The following is a 19035-nucleotide window of genomic DNA, read 5'->3' as shown; positions in this document are numbered from 1 at the left end:
TGGATCCCCATGGCTATGCAGGTAGGAGGACCCCAAGTGTGCGCCCCTCTGGGCACCAGGGCTCCTTGTAGGCAGTCTCCTGCAGCAGCCCCAGGGGTGGATGAGGAGGGTGTGCAGGGCCTGTGGGGCTCCTCTAGCTGCCCCAGCACCCTCGGCTCTGCCCTGCCCCAGAACCAGGCCCCAGCTCCGTCCACTACCCACAGCCTTGGGCCCAATGCTCAGGTCAGCACCACACCTGCTCCAAGTGCAGCCCTTGGCTGGGCACGCACTCTGTCTCTTCCCAACCTGGGGCCACCTGCACCCCCCACCCCATTGGGGCCCTCCTCTTGCCTGTCTGTCCTCTGGCAACCCACCCACTTCTTGGGAGCAGGGACCAGGACTGAGCCCTGGCCGGGCAGCGCGCACTGTCAGGGCAGGACTCCAGGACACACTCGGGAGACGCGCGAATGAATGAACAAATGCGGGGAGCAGAGACCCGAGAGGACTTGGGAGGGTGCAGCTCGGCAGCTCAGAGTCACAGGGCCAGGAGAGGCTGTAAAACGCAGTCTGGGTGGGGTGGGGGCGTAAGAGGACAGGCCGGGGAAGGGCAGGGGCGCAGGGCAGATGGGCCAGGGGCCATCACTGGAGCGGGCTGGCTGGGGCCCCGAAGAGAGGGACCCAGGTGAGGGGGCTGCCTCTGGGCCCTGGGCTTTCCCTGGGATCCTGCCTGTCTGAGGCCAGGCTGGAGGGTGCCCCCTCAGGGAGGTGAGGGGCAAGGTGACAGGAAGGGTGTTGGCCACAGCTCCCAAGAGGGGTCAGTGGGAAAGGGGCTGCTGATGAATGCAGATGTCAGAGCAGTGGAGCTTTAAGGAGGGGCTCCAGGAGGGAGGGGAGAAAAAGACCGAGATTTGCCAGTTTAATGGAAAATCAATCAATTCAGCCTCGTGGCCAGGTGCAGACCCCATGCTGGGCACGGAGGACCTCAGACTGCCTGCTCTTGGGCCTGGCCTCCTCCTCTTAGTAGGGAAGGAGTCGCCTTGGCAGCGTCTGTGTCTAGGGTCACCCAGAACCCTCTTGCTGTCCCCAGCCCCTGCCTCCTGTGGCCTCCACAGAGTGACAGCTTCCCAGCCTCCTGCCCCCCCCACACACGCGGCTGTGTGTGAGGGAAGCGGGCAGAGGGCCTCCAGCCCGGACACCCTCAGGGCTCCTGTGGCTCAGCCACCCGCCCAGTTGGTGGGGAGGGGAGGGACAGGCACGTTGCGCACTTCTGTAGGAGCAAGCTCCCAGGAGAGAGCTGCCCGCTCCCCCAGGGCCCGGCACCCTCCACCATCAGCAGCTCTGCACAGTCCCCACAGCGACTGGCCCCCTGACCCCTCACCCTAGCACCAGCCTGTCTCCACAGCCAGCAACACTGATCTTCATGGCCACATGACCAGTGGTTGGCTGCCTCAGCCACCACTGCCAGCCTTCTGCCCGTGCGGCCAGTTCCATGGACACCTCCATCACCAGAACGCCCCCTGTCAGCATCCCTCACCCTGTCTACTCCCCCCTCACCGTACTGCTACCTCACTCAGTCTTTGGGGCCCTCTGGGTCTGTGCTGGGGCAGCCAGTGGCCCACTCAGCCAGACAGTGGTCCAGGGCTGGGGCCTCAGAGGGGCTCTGGGGTAGGAGGCCTGGACCAGCCAAGGCTGGACCTGGGGCCGGGAGTTGGGGTGGCAGGTGTCATTCTCAGAAGTAAGCACCGTGGGGTAATGAATGGGGGGGCTGCAGTATTTAACAGCCGCTATTGGATTGTGCGGCTCGGCCCGTAACCAGCACATTATGAAAGCTAATGGATTTTTGAGGCCAGATTGATTTTTCATTAATTTGGTAAAAATCTTTTTCCTCTCCCCTATAATTCTGTCTTAAAACGCTCCCCCTGACAGCTCGATAAGTCACTCTTGTCTTAATGCATGTCTGGCTTGCCCATCCAGGGGCTGAGGGGGAGGGGAGTGTGGAGCCTGGGGGGCCCCTGCCAATCATCCCCAGGTAAATACAGCATTATGCATGGGCCCTCTTCCAGGGTGGACCTCTGCCGGTAGGACCCCCGTAGGTCACAGGCGGCTGAGAAGAGAGCATAGCCCACGCCTGGGACAGAGTGTGTGGGGGATGAGGGAGACTGAGGCAGCGAGCCCTGACTCCCAGAAGGGGTGGCCTACTGCGGCCTTCCTCCTGGTCAAGGCAAGGTGAGCCCTCTGACCCCAGAGGGGCTGACCCCAGGTGGGACTTGCCCAGGCCTCTAGTCCGCCCTCCTCCCACCAGCTCAGGGCCCCCTCCACCCCAGGAGGGCCCGCCCCCAGCCTGGTCTGGGCTGTCTGATCGGCAGGGCCCCACCCCTCCCAGACTCCGCCCCCTCCACCCTCCAGAGAGACCTCAGCGTCCCCCGCGGCCTGTAGCTCCAGCCACCCGCCCTCAGCAGGGCTGGCCTGGCTGGCCTGGGGGCAAGGAGGGCGCTGGCCGCATCCTCTCCCCTCAGCAGCTGTGCCCCTGCTCCCCTCTGACCTCCCCGCCACTCCCCCTCGAGATTCTCGTCTCAGCCCTCCCCCGGACCCTTCCAGCCTGACCACCCTCTCCCAGGACTGCAGGTGGCCCTGCAGGTCCCTCCAACATCCCTCTCCCTCCAGCTCTAGACCACACCCGGCTCCCCGGACACGCCCTCGTGCCCACTGGCAGCCCAGGCCCAGTGAGTCCAGCCTGAGCTGGCCCACGCTAACCTGCTCCTCCTCTCGGAACCACAGTCCCACCACACCCGGCCCAGGCACCTCCACGGTGTCCTCAGAGCTCTGCTTCTGGGACTGTGAACCCTGGACCTCAGCGTCCAGGCTGCCAGGGCGTCTCTGGGAGTGGGGTGCAGCTCTGCAGCTATGCCCCCCACAGGCAGGGGCCCAGCTCATGAAAAAGCTCATGGAAGGAGTCCCCCACCGCCCCAGGCACCCTGTCCCCGCCTGGCTCCGTCCTGCCTCTTTGCCCCTTTAGACTCTCCTCACCCCTACTCCTGCTGAGCCCAATCTGAAATGCGGGGCAGTGAAGGCCCCTTGGGCTCCCAGAGCTCCCTGTGCTTGCTCCTGCCACTGCCCCAAGACGCCTGCCCTGGTCCCCCAGTCGGTCAGTCCCCCGGGGCTGGGGGCTGCCTTGACCTCTTAGTGCCCAGAGTGCAGCTCAGTGATGCCAGTCAAGCTGGGTTCTGGGGCTCTCCGGAGCCGATCCCTGGCTGATTCTGGCCCCTGTCACCATCACCCCAACACGGACTGGCCCCAACCGGAGGTGATCTGTCCAGAAGGGACGATGGTGAAGGGGAGGCTGGCCAGGGGCTTATAAAGCTGGTGTGTTGTGGTGGCTGAGGGGATTAAGACCAAGTTAGTGGTGACACTGCTGTGGATGTTGGCCACAGGGGTGATGGGGATGCAGGGTGGGGAAATGCTGACGTGGACGTTGGTGACAGTGGTGGAGGTGATGGTGCTGATGGCTGTGGGGATGGGGGTGTGGAGGGGCTGTTGACTGGCCGTGGCCACTGTCTGGAGCTGTTACTGGTCTTAACATTGATGGAGGGTTGGGACAGGTGGAGCAGGTGAGGGCAGCAAAGGTGAGTCTTGCGGGGTGGGGGAGGGGAGGGAAGGGGAAGGGAAAGGCAGCAGGTGGACAGAGGCCCCTCTCAGGAGCCTGGGAGGGGATACAGGAAGTGAGGAGGGTCCTTCCTGCCTTTCCGGGGCTGACTCTGCCCTCCGGGCCGTGCTTCCTCCTGCATGTGTGCCGGTGCAGCATGGCGGACTCGGGTCTGCGAGGCCTGGGAGGGTGTGACAGTGAGCGTGAGTGTGAGCGTGAGCACCTGATGTCTGGGTTGACCCCCAACCCCGGCCGAGTCAGTGGTCAACGCTCCGAGAGGAGGGAGTCACCGTGGGCGCATCCCCTCCAGGAGGAGTGCGGGACTCCCAGACAGTACCGTCCCTCTGAGGGCTCTGAGCTCACAGATAGAAAAACTTAAACCCAGCTGCCTTCTTTGCAGTCTGGGAGGGGGCGCCCTCCATGTCCCCAGGCCTCCCAAGTGGAGCCTCAGGCTTCAGCTGAACAGTTCTGCCCCGCCCTCCCCCGCCCTTCCCCGCCCCGAGAGCCCGCACACCCCGCCTCCACTCCACACCTACCGCCCCGAGGCCCTCCACCACTGAGAGACTGCAGGCCCTGTGGGAGGGGATTCCCGGGAGGGGGAAGGGGAGGGCAGAAAGGGTGGGGAGGAGGGGAGAGAGGGAGGGGAGGAGGGGGAGGACAGAGAGGGCCACAGCTCAGCAGGCACTGGCACCGCTGGTGGGGGTTGGGGAGCCGCTTCAGGAGGGGCAGGACTGGGGCCGGTGCCCCACAGTCAGGAGGGAGCGAGGCATCCGGTCAGAAGCACAGGGCCTTCCCCAGCGCGCGAGCTGAGCGCTGGGTGCGCTCTGCCCCTGAGAACTCAGGGCAGTCGCCGCCTCTCCACTCCTCCTTGTCCCTCCAGGGCTGTGAGCCAAGGGACCCTCCGCCCCAGGAGACGGGCCAGGCAGATGTGCTGGCCGGGATTCAGCCGACGGGTTCCAGGAGCACCCACCGAGAGGTGGCTCTGCTGTGGCAGCTGCGTGTGCCTTGGGCTCCCTGGGCTGTCCCCTACGTCCTGGCCTCCACAAGGGCTGACAGACCCCTACCCCAATCTCCTGGGCAGGGCCCTGGGAACTCGGCCCCACCAGGAACTCGGGGTTGGAACTGCTGCTCCGCCCACTTACTGCCCCCCAACACCCTGGATCCTCAGGGCCCTAGGACCACCCTGGCTGGCCCCCAGATGGCCGCATGGCGTTGGTGCCTCTTACCGCCTCTCAGACTGGCCCTGGGCCCCTGAGCGCTGCCTCCTGTGGGCTCAGCCCAGAGGCCAGTGTCCGGTGGGGTGGAGGTTGGGGAGCACCAGGCGGACACCACTAGTGGGGTTCCAGCTGCGGTGTGGCATTAATCCAGGCCCTGTTTCAGAGGTTCCTGGGCCACCCTGCCACTTGGGGGATCGGAGGTAGATGGAGGCTGAGATGGAGGGGCCTGGGCCAGGCCAGTGAGGGTCAGGGTGGGGTGCGTTGGGAGCCCAGGGTCATCCCCAGCCTGTGGCCCTAGCACCTGCCCTCCGCCTGGCCCTCCCCTGTGATCACTGAGCCCCACCCCCTCCCTGGCCCCACCGCCTTCCGCCTGCTCCTCTCCTCACATTAATCTGCACCGGCCTCACTGCTGACCCAAGCGAAATGGAGTTTGCCTTTTCCCCTCTCGGCAGTTTTCTGTTGGCAAAGCAAAAAGGATCACAGCGCGCACTCACCCCAACCTCCCCGCCCAGGGAGGACCACTCTGGAAAATGAGATGCCCCTGCATGGGGCTGAGGGGTGGGGAGGGGTGTTGGGGGCAGTGGCACATGGCCGCGTGCACGTGCCCTCCCTGTGTGCTGTCCCTGGGTACCAGTCAGCACAACGTGCTCAGCCCCGCACTCTCCCACGTCATCCATGGGTCCTCCCCGCATTGGGCAGTGTCCTGGGCTGTCTCGGCAGCTCCTGGGCCTGCCCCAGGTGACACACAAGTGGGACACTCGCATCTCCCCAGGTATTCATGGAGTTTCTGGATGAGCTGGCGTGATCCCTGTCCGTGACCCATGGCCCATCTGTGACACAGCGACAATGGTGACGTGGCTAAGCCAGAAAGTGGGGGTCTAAAGCCGAGACATGAGAGGTGGCTAAGTCTAAGGAAGGCAGAGGAAGGCAGAAGGCAGAGTGAGACTGGAGCGCTGGTGCGGGCAGGCAGATGGGAAGTCTCGGGGAACTAGGGAGATGCCAGGAAAACTGGACAGGCCAGTCCGTCCCCGTGTGCCGAGATGTGGGTGGACACAGGGTGGCATTCCTCTCTTAGGGCCCAGGGACAGCAGACAGGTGCCTCAAGTGGCAGGAAGTGTGCAGGCAGAGACTCCCACGGGCCCTGAGGGGTGCTGTTTGGTCTATGGCCCTCAGTCAGCACTTCCTTCCCCTCTGGAAAAGGGGTTCATTGCTTCCTGGAGAGCTGGGGCTCCCCTGGATGCACAGCCCAGCCCATCCCTGAGGAACAAAGACCCTGGCTTGCCTGAGGGACAGGAAAGAGGCCACTTGTCTGTGTAGGGGCTGGGAGAGCCCTGGCAGGGCCTGAGTGGGGAGGGTGTGGTCTTTGGGAAGGGGCCCTCCCTGCCTGCAGCAAGAAGCAGGTGGCAGCTCCTGATCCCCCTCAGGGCCAGGCTGGCCGCAGGACGTGGGGGACTTGCTGGATCTTGGACAGGACCTGCCAGCCCTGTCGTCCCCGATTAGTGGGTAATGGCTTCCTTGACGCACAGTTTTATTAATCAAATTAATAAGTGCTGAGGTGACCTTGGCTGGTTCTGCTGAGAGGGGCATTCTCGGAGCAGGTGGGTCTGGGAAGGACACACCTGGATGCCCTGTCCCCAGGCGCAGGCAGGTGGGGGAGCCCTGCCCTTCCATTTGGGAGGCTGCTCTCTCTCAGCAGCCCCCATTAGCACCCCCACAGGTCCCCCCTCCCCAGGAGCGCTGAAGTCAGGACGCAGGCAGTAGGTCACAGGGGCTGGGCTCCCAGGACTGCTCTTGCCTGGGGACCCCACGGAGGGTCAGGGACGGCACCTGGAGAGAGGGGGTGGGGCTTGGCCTACAGAGGTCTTCCTTGCTCTCCTGGGTACCGTGGCCTGCCCTTCACAAAACCTGCTGCTGCCCAAAGACCCCGCCCCTCCTGCGGCCGCTTGAGCAGGCAGCGGCTGCCCCCTGGTGGCCACGAGGACCCCCCCCACCCCAACCTGCCTAGGGCCGCGGGCAGCACCCCTCCCACCTCTCACTCCTCCCTCTGAGGCCAAGTCCTGAGCCATATCTCCGCGGGACCAGGACAGTGTCCCCTCCGTGGCACCTAAGGGGCTGTCTCCAGGAGGTGCGGCTTGGGGACACTGAGGGCTCACGGTCCAAGGAGCCCAGTTTGGTGCCACAGCGGCAGGGATGGGGTCCGAAGGGGCCAGAGCACGTTGGAGGCACCCAGCGCAGGGGGATAAGACGGCTCCACAGATACCTGCCTGTGGGCTGGAGCAGTGGCCTTGGGTGCCCCAGCCCCACTGCAGGGCGAGGATGGGTGGGGCGGGGCCTGGGGGAGACAGGGATGGAGACAGGGTGAGGTGGGGGCCGAGCTTGGCAGGGTGGGAAGTCGGGATGGGGCAGGCAGCAGGGACAATGACTCCACTGCAGGTTTGGATCTGGGATCTGCCCTGGTTGCAGAAAGGGAGGGGCCTGTGAGAATGAAGTGACTGGAAGTACAGAAGCAGGAAGGGGTCCCCGTTCTGTGCACAGAGGGACAGTAAAGGGTGTCACAGCGGCTGGCCTTGGTGGTGCTGTGGGCACCCCAGGCTGCTGTGTGGAGGCAGGGGCCGGGCAGAAAGGGAGCTGAGCCTTCTCCAGTGTGTAGGGAGCTGGGTGGGCTGGTGGGAGGGGTGCCCAGCAAGGCTCACTACGGGACAGGCAGAAGCTTGGCTTGGGGTTGACCTAGCCCTGAGGGCGGGTGTGGACAGGGACATGCTGGAGGGCACGGGGATGGGAGCCCAGCACAGGGGAGTGGGCACCTGGGCTGCAGGGGCCTGCTGCCAGCACATCGCCAGCCCACCCGGCTCTCCGGGGACGGTTCCCTCAGGGCCTAAGGGGAGTGGCTGGACACCCCTACCTGGGAAGCTGCCCTCCTCGAGTGGGCACTGGGGATGCATGAGGACAGGGGAGCCCAGAGGCAGCCTCTGGCACCTGGGACTGAGGGTCCAGAGCGACTGTGACACTTGCCGCATGCAAGTGCAGTGCCTGGCCGCCAGCACTGGGCTCCCACAGCTCATCCGACACTGTCTTTAATGGGCAGCTCTGGGCACTGGGCGGGGTGCAGCCAACCGGCTTGAAGGTTCTCTAGAGTGGGGAAGGCATGAGTGGGGTCCTCATTCCCAGCCAGCTGAAGCCTGTGCCCAGGTGTGGGGGGAGCCAGCCCCTCACCATCACCCTGAGCAACCCAGAGGGCGAGAGCAGCGAGCAGCTCAGGGCTGTGGGGCTGGGGACAGCCTCCTTCCAGTCTTGCCCCTCTTGGCCTTGCAGCTCCAGCCAAGGAGGGGCCTGGGGCTGGCTCGGGCAGGCCCCGGTGTCTCCCGGCCACACTCCTTCTGGCTCCTGAGAAGCGCCCCTAGGCCTGGCCGGCGGGCCCCCTGTGTTTGGAATGGAAACAGGCACCAGTCAGCACCCCTGGCCTGACCTACTTGGGGCCGGCCTGGCGAGCATGAGGGGATGAGGTGGTTGGTATACGGGGGATTCTGGGGGTTCCTGTGAAGGCGGCCATGCAGCAGGGCCCCCAGTGGGTTTGCCATGCTGGGGTGGGTGAAAGCCAGGGGTCAGAGCTCCTGCAGCAGCGTCTGCCTGGGGCCTCTGGGAGTGGGGAGGCCACTGTGGGGTGGGCAGGGGCCTCATCGAGGGCAGGAATTGCAGCCTGGTGGAGGCTGTGGCACAGGTGGCTGCTTGCCTGGAAGGCCATCCCAAGGCCCTATTAGCACCTGGGGATGTTCGGGCCCGGCAGAAGGCCCAGGGCCGGGGTGGGACAGGAGGTGGGTACCCCCTCCCAGGGCCCTGGGGCTCACCAGGCCGGGCGGCTCCACACTGGGCAGCAGTGTCACCACCTGCAGGCTAACGCCCTCATCACCCATGCCCTTCAGCTGGGCCACCACCTCCGCGTGCTTCCACCACCGGCACGGCTGCCCATTCACAGACACGATGTAGTCCCCCTCCTTCAGGCCGGCGGCCTGCAGGGAGACAGGTCAGTTGGGGGTCTTGCGGGCACCCCTCCACCCCAGCTGCAGACCCACCGTCCCCTTCATGCATTCGGCCCCGGTCAGGGGGCCCTTACCGCAGCCTGGCCCCCCGGCACGACCGCAGCAATGAGGACGGGCGAGTCTCCCCGCAACGTGAAGCCAAAGCCCCCTTCTCCGCGGGCCACGTGGATGGGCCCCACCAGCCGCCAGCGGTTCTTGGCTGAGAACACGGACAGGGGCCCCTGGGAGGGTCAGAGGTCAGAGGCTTGGCTGGGCTGCAGCATCTGGCGGAGCCCTGGCCCATAGCACCCTCACCCCAGTGTACACCCTGGGACAGAAACCAGTGGGGTCTGCAGAGGGCCGGGGCGTGGCCACCCGTCGTGGGCCTGCTGAAAACACGGAGAGAGGTGGGGGTGGCCTGGGAGGGGTGCTCACCAGCCGGTGGAAGATGTCAGCCACCTTCACCCGAGAGAAGCTGGGTGCCCTGGCCTTCGGCCTCTGATGTGTCTTAGCTGGAAGGGTGAAGGTGAAGGGAGGGCAGGGCTCAGCCCAAGGCTCATGCCCCAGAACTCTGGGACGCAGCTGGATGCAGCTTGGCCAGAGCACAGTGGGTGACTCAAGGTGCAGGCTGAGCACACCGGACCCTCTGCAGACCTCTTTGGCCCAACTGCCCCCTCACTACCAGGAGGAGCCCCATGTGGTTCCTGGGCCCTCAGCTCCCCCTGGACATCTGGCCTGTGGTGTCTGTCTCCCAGGTGGCAGCTTCCCATGGGACAGGAAACAGGTGCAGGGATGGGGCGGCATGGAGGGACCGGGGAGCGAGCCTACTGTTGGCCTGGGCTTCCCCCAGGCGGCCTGCTCCTCCTTCCAGGGCCCGCAGCTCCTGGGAGCTGATGGCAGGGGCCTCCATCCACAGTTGGGCCTCCACCCACAGTCGGCCCTCCGGCCAGGACACACCCACCCCTAGGGGCCTGGCTGCTCACGCTGGATGTCAGGGGCCTCAGTGGTCTCGAAAAAGTCATCCTCGAGGTCGAGCTCCGAGTACTTGGCCAGTGAGCGCCGCAGCGCCTGGGCCAGCACGGCCTGCAGCAGGTCCACCCTGCGCAGGGCCCGGCACACAGCATGCAGCCGCAGTGCCTCCTCCTGACCCAGGATGGCCTGCTTCAGGTGGGCCTTGCCTGCAGGGGACCAAGCTGTCACACGCTGTGTGGGGCCCTGGCTCCCCCCGCCCCTAGATGCAGCGAGAGGAGAGCAGGTGGGGGCTTCCAGTGGGAACAGCTGCCTCTCACGTGTGCCCCCACCTGCCTGTAACGCTCGCTGCCCACAATGCTCAGGCCCCTGCTCTGGGCATCGCCCACCAGTGCCGGGACACCAGGACTGCGAATGACAGGGTGGGGTGGGTCACTCACCTCCCACCCCTGCAGGGGCCCCAGGACCCTCCTCCTGGCGCCTCACCCAGCTTCCTGCTCTCCTCCCGCTCCTGGGGCAGCGCCGGGCCCCTGGGTGCTGAGGAGGCTGAGAGCCCGAGAAAGACCTGCTCAACGGCTGGGAGCTCCGCCTCGGCTACCACTAGGGGTCAGAGAGAGCCATGAGCCACTGGCCGGGCCCATCCGGCACAGGGGCAGGTGGGCGCGGCACTCACAGGGGCCGTCACACAGGGCCAGGGCTGCGTGGTAGTGCGCCAGGGCGCGGAAGTACTCAGCCTTCACGTGCACCAGGGTGGTCCAGGGGAAGGGCACGTAGTCTTGGACGGGCGGCTGGGCCATGGTCTGGTGCACCAGCCGGTACTCGGCCGCCACCTGCTGGTGCACATGGCGGGACATGGGGCCTCTTGCGGGACACCGGGACCAGCCCAGCAGCCTTGGCCCCAGCCTCTCCTCACCCTGGGGCCTCCACCCACCCCCACCAAAGCCCCAGCTGCCCCGCCTCACGCTCAGCTGAGCTCTAGGGTTGAGGCCCCCAGCTACTGCTTTGATTGGTATTGCCGCAGAAGCAGGGACCCAGGACACTGGGGTCCTGATCAACCCCACAAGGCACAGGACAACAGCTGGCTTTGGGAGTCAACAGAAGGAGACGTGGCCACAGCACTCTGCCCCTCCTTGCCCAGACCTCAGCTCTGCCCGCTCAGCTCCAGCTGGCACCCCCCACCCAGGCCCTGCTGCCTGCTGAGCCACAGCAGCTTGGCCTGTCTCCCAGGGACAGGGGCTCCCGTGCTCACCTGGGCGGCTTCCTGGGCCAGGTGCAGCTGGGCCAGGCAGTCATAGGGGTCCGTGGGGGCCTGCAAGGAGAGGCCCTCGAAGACACACTCCTGGGCCTGGGCAGTCATGAGCTGCTCCAGCATGGAGAGCGAAGTGGGGCTCATGTCGGGGCTGGGCGCGTGGGAGAAGTTCTCCCTCAGGAGGCCGAAGGCCCCTGCGGAGGGGGAGGGGAGCTGACAGTGGTGCAGCAGGGTGCCCCCACCTGTGCCCCCCACCCATGGTCGGGGAGCACCCTCTGCACGCCTCAGAGAGGGCCTGTGCGTGCTGAGCTCCGAGGGTGGCGGGCCGTCCTGCTCATCCCCTCAGCTCTGACCACAGAGAAGGGCCCCTGCTGCACGGGCCTAGAAGCAAGGAGTGTGCTGGCACAGCCACGGGGCTGGGGTCCGGGCAGCCTCACCAGCGGCCCTCTGAAAGGCCTTGACAGCACGGCTGGTGCCCCTGGGGCAGGAGCGGTCCTGGCGAGCCCCAAGCTGGGTGTGGAGAGCGCCGATGTTGAAGAGCACGCTGCCCTTCTCGAAGGCCAGGGCCTGCTGCTGGGCTGGAACACCCGTCAGCGAGTCATACCTGTGGGGTGGGGTGGGGTTGGGCAGAGTTCTGACAGCAAGAAGCTAGGAGTCTCCGAGGTGGCCCCAGGGCACCTGGCCACTCCCGCCCTACCAGTGGAAAAGCAGCCCCAGGCTCCTGGCAGGGGTGACGAAGCGCGCCTCCAGGAAGCAGAGCTGGTTGTAGTAGGCCATGAGCAGCTCCAGGCCTGCCTCGCTCCGGCTGGGGGTCCGCACGGCCTGCTGGGCAGGAGTCGCTGGGTCCCACCACCCCAACCCACCCACGGCAGGCACACCACCCTGGAGCCCCCCTGGGAGAACTCCGGGGTCTAGGGGTCAACAGGGTCACACCTGCCCTCCCCAGGGCTGCTGTGACCACACATGCCACTCCAGGACACTGTAGGGCCCAGGGGAAGGTCGGCACTGGGCGCAAGGCCCAGGCAGGATCCCTGGGGAGGGGACAGGCAGGGAGCAGCCACTCCCAAAGGGCCAGCAGCGTCCCGTGAGGACGGAACTCCCCAGCATACACAGAGCCCTGGGGGCGCCGGGCTCCCTGCTGCCCCAGGCGGGGACTGCTGCAGCGTGAACGTCAACACCCAGCTCCCTTGCTTAGTCCCTGACTGCGCCTCGGCCTCTCAGACTGGGAGGAGCCCACTCACCTGCCGCAGCTCCTCCAGCTCCCTGATTTCAGCCTCGTAGGAAGTCCCATCCTCTCCGAAGTGCCCCGAGATCAGCTCCTGGTTCGGGGGGGACAGGCACTGGGCTTCCCTGGGACCTCCCAGCCCAGCAGCAGTGAAGACCCACAGCAAAGGCAGGCGCAGGGCCCCTGGAGAAGGGCCGGCGCGCGCCCTGACGCGGGCCCCGCCAGCACCACAGATGTGGGGCCCAGAAGCTTGGTAACGTTTCTACCCAAATTCCCTTAATAATCCCCACGAACAAGTGCTGTCTGCCACTCCACAGGAAGGGACACTGAGGCCAAGAGTCAAAGCACCTTTCCACCCGACCTGGCAGGCAGCGGCAAGCTGCTCGGGGCAGCCTGGCTTGTGAGACCCCACAGGGACCCCAGGAACCCGTGGGTTTTCTCAGCACAGGTTCTGACTGGAGGGGGCAGCCCCCAGCCAGCGGGACCCTCAGAGCAAGAGTCAGGGGACCCTATAGCCATCTTGGGGCTTCTAGGGCGTGCTCCTCTGCCAAGTCCACCCCATCAAAATCCCCTCCAGCCTGGGGAGGCCAGGCGGCTCCAGGTCAGACCCTTCTTCCCTCTGGGCCTCAGAGTCTTCGTCCACTCGGTGAGACGCCTGGACCAGGAAGCCTCTAAGATGCCCCCGACCCCGGGGGGCTCACAGGCCAGCACTCACCTTCAGGGGTGTGGCCCAGTCCAGCTGCTTGGTCTCCTTCAGCCCCAGGGGGATCATGGGGACGGTGACGCCTTCACTAGAACAAGAAGCGTCGAGTCCGGACTTGGGCTGGATGGACTCTGCTGTCCCCAGTGGCCAAGGAGTGCACCCGCTACTGCTCCTGCTAGGTGTGACACTCCTCTCCTCTGATTCTGATACGTGTGCTCGCACACCCACACACATCACATCCCACAGGTGCTGCCCGGCTGGCATCCTTGCACACAGGGGCCCCCACCATGCTCTGTCCTGGGTCGCGTCCTCCCACACATGCACACGCACACATGGACACACACCTCTCGGGTTGGTCAGCATCCATGCTGCCATCCAGTCCCTCCAGCTCCTCCTTTAGCAGCTGCAGGCTGGAGTTGACGTAGCTCAGCTCCAGGGCCACCGTCTCCCTGACCTGTGCATTGCTGGTGGCTCTGGGGGAGGCCAGGCTGCAGTGAAGCCCTAGCCCTGCTGGGGGACCACAGGCCCCTGGGCTTCACTGCAACCCCACACCCCTGGGGTGGGGCACAGCAGCAGGGTCCAGGGCCCACCAGATGAATTCCCCTTCCCTGTGTCCCCCCGTAGTTCATGCAGATTCCTGTCCTCACGTGTAAGCTGTGACTCTGGCCCAGGTGCATCTCCTCAGACCTAGGACTTCCAGGACATAAATGCCCTCCACCACCTCTCACTCCCCCAGGACACAGCCCACTCCTGCTCTCCACAGCGACTGGAAGCCCACTTCCTTGGAGGCGTGGGGATCAGACCCTCTCTGTGCCTGCCAGAGGGGCCGGCGGCCTCCAGGAAGGCAGGGCTGCTAAGGGAAAGAGGGGCCTGTTGGGCCCAGCAGAGCCTTGTCCTGGAGCTGGCTCTGTTCTCACCGACTGGGGCTGGAGCAGGCTGGGCCTCGGCCCATCACCCATAGAATAGGTGAGTGTGGAGGTGAGAGCACACACGCTGCTCATGTGCTCTAAGGTGGAGCTGCCTCCACGTCTGGAGGACCATTTCCCAGGTCCTCAACCTCAGGATGCCTGTAACCTTCCACAGCTCAGCCTAGAAAGTACCCTTGCTGGTCACCATGAGCATATCAGAGGCTCCCACACTGCACACCGGTGTGGACACCCCTCCAGCCCGGCTCCAGCCCAGCATGGAACTCAGCTGGCCCTGAGCTGACCCCTGCCAGTGAGGGCCACCAAGGTGGGGCCTGGGTTATCTGTGAGGATCTCAGCTGAGCAGCACGGCCACCCTAGACCCTGGTGGGAGGTGCAGCCCTGCCTCCTGGGAGCCCAACTGGAGGCCACAGTCATGGACTCACATGTGGACACAAGAGCAGGCACCCACCTGGGTCACTGCCCTGCCCCCATCACCCAGGGGCCTGGTTCGCAGGGGCCTCTGGGAACACGGCACCACTCTCCTAAGAGTCAAGGGTCAGGGATGGCAGCAGGTGCCCCACGTGCCCAGCACTCACCTGTACAGGTTCTCGGCGCCAGTCCGCATCCTCAGCTCCTTGTTGATCTGCTGGTGGATCCGGGTCCTGCGGCTCTGCAGGTGGCTGTCCTGCGAATCTGCCAGGAGGTCGCAGCTCTGCAGAGAGGCCACAGGTCACAAGGCCAGTCCCGGAAGGCCGTGGTGGGTGGAGGCGTGGCTGGGACAGGGTCCCGGGAAGAAGCTGGGACTCTGGGTCTCAGCAGTCCAGCCCGGAACCTACCCCCCAGCCCCTGGCGGGAGATGGCCAATCACTCACCACATGTCCTCCTGCCCTTGTGAATTCCTTCTGTAACCCCAAGACCCATCCGCCCACACAATTACTTGGCCTGCATGCATTTAGGTGTAGGGGGTGCCCTAGCCCAGCTCCTGCCCAGGCGCTCAAGGAGAAGGGTCTGCCTGCAGGGTGCTGGGGCTCCTCTGGGCCACATTGAGCCTGGCCGTGCTCTGTCCCAGCCGGCTGCTTACTTGCCACAAGTACCCAAACCTCAGGCCCAGGGTTGCTCGGCTCATGGGCAGGAGGCCAGGCCTCCCAATGGCCCTCCTGTCGGCCCCACCCACCTCAGTGAGGGTTTTGCACTGCATGGGGACCATCCTGCCCACGTCTTGGAGCCCCAGGCAGGGAGCTGTGAGGCAGCTTGAAGCAGCAACAACAACCTGAGGACTCTGGCCACGGGGGTAGGGTGGGGTGGGGGGCGGGGGAGGTGATGAGAGGCTTCCTCCACTGAGGGGAGGGGCTTTCACGGCCCCCGTAGGACTGATGCAGCTGTGGCCACCACCTGGCATGGCTGGCCATTCAGACACCTCCCATTTGGGTCAGTCACCAGCCCAAGAGTTGAGAAGGGCTTCTCAGAATGCACTTTCCTGGGCAACGTTCTCTTGTGGTCACCCAGCCCCTGACCAGAGCAGGGATGAGGACACAGTGCCTCCCAGAACCATGCCTTGATGACATGGACAGGCAAAGGTTTTATTCATGCAGGCCTGACATCAGCCTCCCTGCAATGTCCACTGTCTTCCACATACCTGAGGAAGTGTGCCCCCCACCAACACATAGAGCAGTTTCAGACCCTCTGGGGGCTCTAGCTTGTCCCAGCCTTGCACAGGGGGCACCCAGAAGAAGGCCTCACACCCTCGCACACACAAGGCATGTGGCCACCTTGGATTACAGCCCAGCATCTCCTCCAGACTCCAACATTCTCAGGAGAGGTCAGTTAGGGAGGACTTCCTGTAGGAGGAGGCATTCTTCTGGGACTTGAAGGACAGAAGGCTTCCGAGTGGTCCTGAGGTAACTAGGGAGAGGGGACTTGTTCCCACTGAGCAATGAGAGAAGGAGCAGTCAACTTGGAGGACGTCCCACTGTGGGGCCCTGGGTGGGCCCTCCTCTGCAGATGGGACGGGGTGCTGGTGTTGGGGAAGCACCAGGAGGGAACAAGACAACACATGGCCCTCCTCTCCCTGCCCTGCTGATTGAGTGTCTGTATTCCCACTGCCTTGCACCTCTTCTCCATGGTGCCTCCCACACCCGCTCTGCGCAGGAGGGAAGGAGCAGAGGACATGGGCTGTCTTCCCTCCGGGAGGCCTGAGAATCCTGGGAGGGAAGGGAGGGAAGGCCACAGCTGAAGCTACATCCTTCTCCCTCCAATGGTTCCACTGCAGAGAAGCAGGTTCTAAGGGTTCTGGGTGGGCAGCATGACTGTCTGCCTGGGCAGGGGCAGCCAGCTCAGCAGGGCTGTCCTCATCAACACAGTTCATTTGGTCTCCAAAGTCAAGTGCTCCTAGAGAGATGTGTTGGAGGTGGGAGATGGCAGCTTCTGAGCCAGGATCCACTCTGAGCTCTGCAGCCAGCACCCCTCATGGCCTCGCAACCCTCAGGCTCCCTCCAGGAGGCCAGCTGGCTGTAGGACCTAGGCCCTGGGAGGGAGGTGCGACTGCAGCCCAGTTTGCAGTGCTGGGTGGTAAAGGGATCTGCCCACATGTGCCACAACCCCCACCTTGATGGAGAACAGAGAAGTGACACCCAAGCACCCTCACTGCTGCATCCCTGACGGGCAAGGGTCTAGCGGGTCCCCTCAAGAAACCCAGGAGGAAATGGCACGGATGGCGGCCCAAACTGGCAAAGTGTGGTGACCACTATGCCAGCACAGGTCTTGGAACAAACAGCAAGTCAGTCAGCAGTGCCGGTTCCACAACCTTGTGGGTGCGGGTGCCACCTCTGCTTGGTGGCACAGGACTGAAAACACTGGGGCAGCCTCGTGGTGATTCCCAGGGGACAACTGGGCTCTGGGCTGCAGAGTGGAGTAGCCTGAGTGCCCCCTCCTTCCGAGGTCCGGACACCTCCTCCTGAGGTCCCCACCTCCCTCACTCCCAGCTTCCCCAGTGCTCCTGGAAATGATCCACATTCCGCACTGCACAGGGCCAGGGACTTCAGAAGGAGGCAGAGGTGCAGGGAAGTGAGGATAGACAAAACTGTCCAGCTGGGAAGTCCTCCAGCCATGTCCTGTACCCAGTAGGTTTCAGCCACCCGTTGCTAAAAGTTTCATGAAATACAGAGCTGGGTGCCCAGTGCAAACCTGAGGCCTGGAAGAGAGAAGGAAAAGCTAGGAAAGGAGGAATGTCGGGGGCCAGGAACAAACACGAGGGCCACGAATTGTCACTGACCAGAGCCGATCACCTGCCAGAGAAAGGGGTCTCAGAGCGTCGGAGAAAACCACGCGCCGGATTTGCGCTCCCACCCATTCCTGGTCGGTACAGGATGGGTCCCCCAGGGGAGAGAAAGGAGCTCAGTCCAGACAGGCAGCCCGGCTCAGTTTCCCCAGAGGGAATTCCAGTTTGCCTCTAGGGGTAAGATGCGGGGATCCGCCCGAGTCTAGCGGCGCGCTTGGACGGGAGAAGCCAACACCGGCTCCGCAGCCTCGTGCGCGCCTGCGGCAGATGGCGACAAGAGCGAGCCCTTCTCCCGGTGCCCCCAGCCCCCGGGGGCGCCCACCTTGCGGATGCTGCCGGCCGCCTGCAGCCGGGCGCTCTCCTCGCCGGTGCCCGGACCATCCGGCTTCTCCTCGGGAACCATTCCTGCCTCCTGCCCGGGCTACACCCGCCTGGAAGCCGACGCCAGCGCAGGCTCTCCCGACGCGCAGGATCCCGCACCGCCCTCTCCCGGCGGCGGCAACCCAGCGGGCCGGAGGGGAGGGGCGGGGTGCTGGGGACCGAACGTGAGAAACTTTCCGCTGCCCAATCGGCGGCGGCGGCGGCGGCTCCGACGGACAGCAGCCTCGACCAACCAGAGCGTGGGGGAGGTGGCTCCGTAGACAGGCCCCGCCCGCCGTGCCCGCGGAGTCCCGGGGGGGGATATGTGGTCGCCCCTGGTAACCGCCGGCCGGCCGAAAAGTGAAAAACAAGGCGTAGCGCCGGGCCCAGGGCAGCGCGGGTTTCATCCTCCCTGGCGGCTGGGCCTCTGCGGGACGAGTCCGAAAACGTTCGCGATGGGCTTAACGGTTTTGCTAGAGCGAGCGCCCGTGCAGCGCTTGAGGTCCGTTTTCCTCTCTCTGGGTGGGGACCCGGGCTCCGGCCTGGCCTCAGAGCGGTGTGGTGGTCGGCAGTCCATTGTCACGCCGCCAGAACCTTCCTCCAGAACCCACCTGTGGAGCCCACTTCCCAGAACCTTCCTCCAGAACGCTTACAAAATCCACCCCCCAAGAACCCTCCTCTAGAACTCGCCTCCACAACCTGCTTCCAGAACCATCTTCCTCTCACAACCTACTTCCAGAACCGACTTGCATCCAGGAGCAGCCAGCCTGCGGAACCGGCCTGCTTCCAGAATTGGACTCTCCGCAGCCTGCTCCCTTTCATTACTTCTCTAGGTATGGTGACTACGGACCGCACTCAAACTTCACGTGGGGCTCACCTCACCTAAGAACACCGTTTGTAGGGGCAGCAACACCAGAGCATAAGCAGTAACCACAGCTAATCTTTATCAAGTTCCTGTAAAGATCCAGCCTTGTCCACCCTCACCCTCTGCCTTGGTGCAGAACCCTGGGCTCCTCTCCCCCAACATGCCCGCCTGATGCTGCCCTTCCCCAGAGCTAAACCCTGTAAACTAAGCTCCTTGGCTCACCCTGGCCATCGGCAACAATAACAACAAAATAAAATTATTCTTAGCTCCAGGGAAAATTGAAAGTAATCCTAGAAGATGCTCCCACTCATACCCCAGGACAAAGCAACGTGTTTCTGTTAGGTGGGGAAAGGTGAAGCTTCCTTCTCCTGAGGCTAAGTCAACAGATAAGGCCTAAATTAGAAAGCAGAATTCCAGATGCAGAAGCATGTGGTTTGGAATTTTGGAATTCAGTGCCAAATCAGCAGCTCAGAGTTACAAGAAGTTGCCTCTGGGGAGGGCAGAGGGGCCCTGGGGGAGGCTCCTGTCTGGCTAAGTGGGTACTGTAGAGCTAAGGTTGGTGAAACTCCACATCTTCTGTAACAAGAGAATCCCAAAGCTTGTCTTTTGAAGTGTGGAGGTCTA

At 64.3% G+C, this 19035-nt stretch overlaps 1 protein-coding gene across 5 annotated transcripts; it reads right to left on the bottom strand.

Annotated features, from left to right (window-relative positions):
- Nucleotides 1–6198: 6198 nt before the first annotated feature.
- Nucleotides 6199–17689, bottom strand: RHPN1 (rhophilin Rho GTPase binding protein 1). Of its 5 annotated transcripts, none has more exons than XM_074352792.1 (15): nt 17509–17689; nt 14506–14621; nt 13346–13465; nt 13014–13089; nt 12315–12392; nt 11771–11898; nt 11511–11677; nt 11074–11267; nt 10498–10657; nt 10311–10424; nt 9839–10033; nt 9291–9367; nt 8951–9097; nt 8685–8846; nt 6199–8258 (listed from the first exon to the last, which is right to left on the bottom strand). In XM_074352792.1, exons 1-15 carry the CDS (start codon nt 17587–17589, stop codon nt 8094–8096), a joined length of 1980 nt encoding a protein of 659 aa, XP_074208893.1. In that variant the 5' UTR covers nt 17590–17689; the 3' UTR covers nt 6199–8093. The 5 variants fall into 5 exon arrangements, 4 of the variants coding, with proteins under 4 accessions (XP_074208893.1, XP_074208895.1, XP_074208891.1 ...); XM_074352790.1 differs by having other exon boundaries at nt 6201–8258; nt 13346–13474; XM_074352791.1 differs by having other exon boundaries at nt 6205–8258; nt 10498–10654; nt 11771–11895; nt 13346–13474.
- Nucleotides 17690–19035: the final 1346 nt, after the last annotated feature.

Source organism: Camelus bactrianus, chromosome 25 (genome assembly GCF_048773025.1).
Source record: "Camelus bactrianus isolate YW-2024 breed Bactrian camel chromosome 25, ASM4877302v1, whole genome shotgun sequence".
NCBI classification, from domain to species: domain Eukaryota; kingdom Metazoa; phylum Chordata; class Mammalia; order Artiodactyla; family Camelidae; genus Camelus; species Camelus bactrianus.
The sequence above is the reverse complement of the archived record's forward strand: the minus strand, read 5'-3'. Positions and strand labels throughout refer to the sequence as shown.

Bases quoted from the DNA above. Each gene is read 5' to 3' on its own strand.
- RHPN1 (XM_074352790.1), bottom strand. From the start codon at position 17,589: ATGGTTCCCGAGGAGAAGCCGGATGGTCCGGGCACCGGCGAGGAGAGC. The intron at 12,393-13,013 runs GTGAGTGCTGGC...CCCCCGAACCAG, and splicing joins ACTGGGCCACACCCCTGAAG to GAGCTGATCTCGGGGCACTT. The intron at 9,098-9,290 runs GTGAGCACCCCT...TGACCCTCCCAG, and splicing joins CTGACATCTTCCACCGGCTG to GGGCCCCTGTCCGTGTTCTC.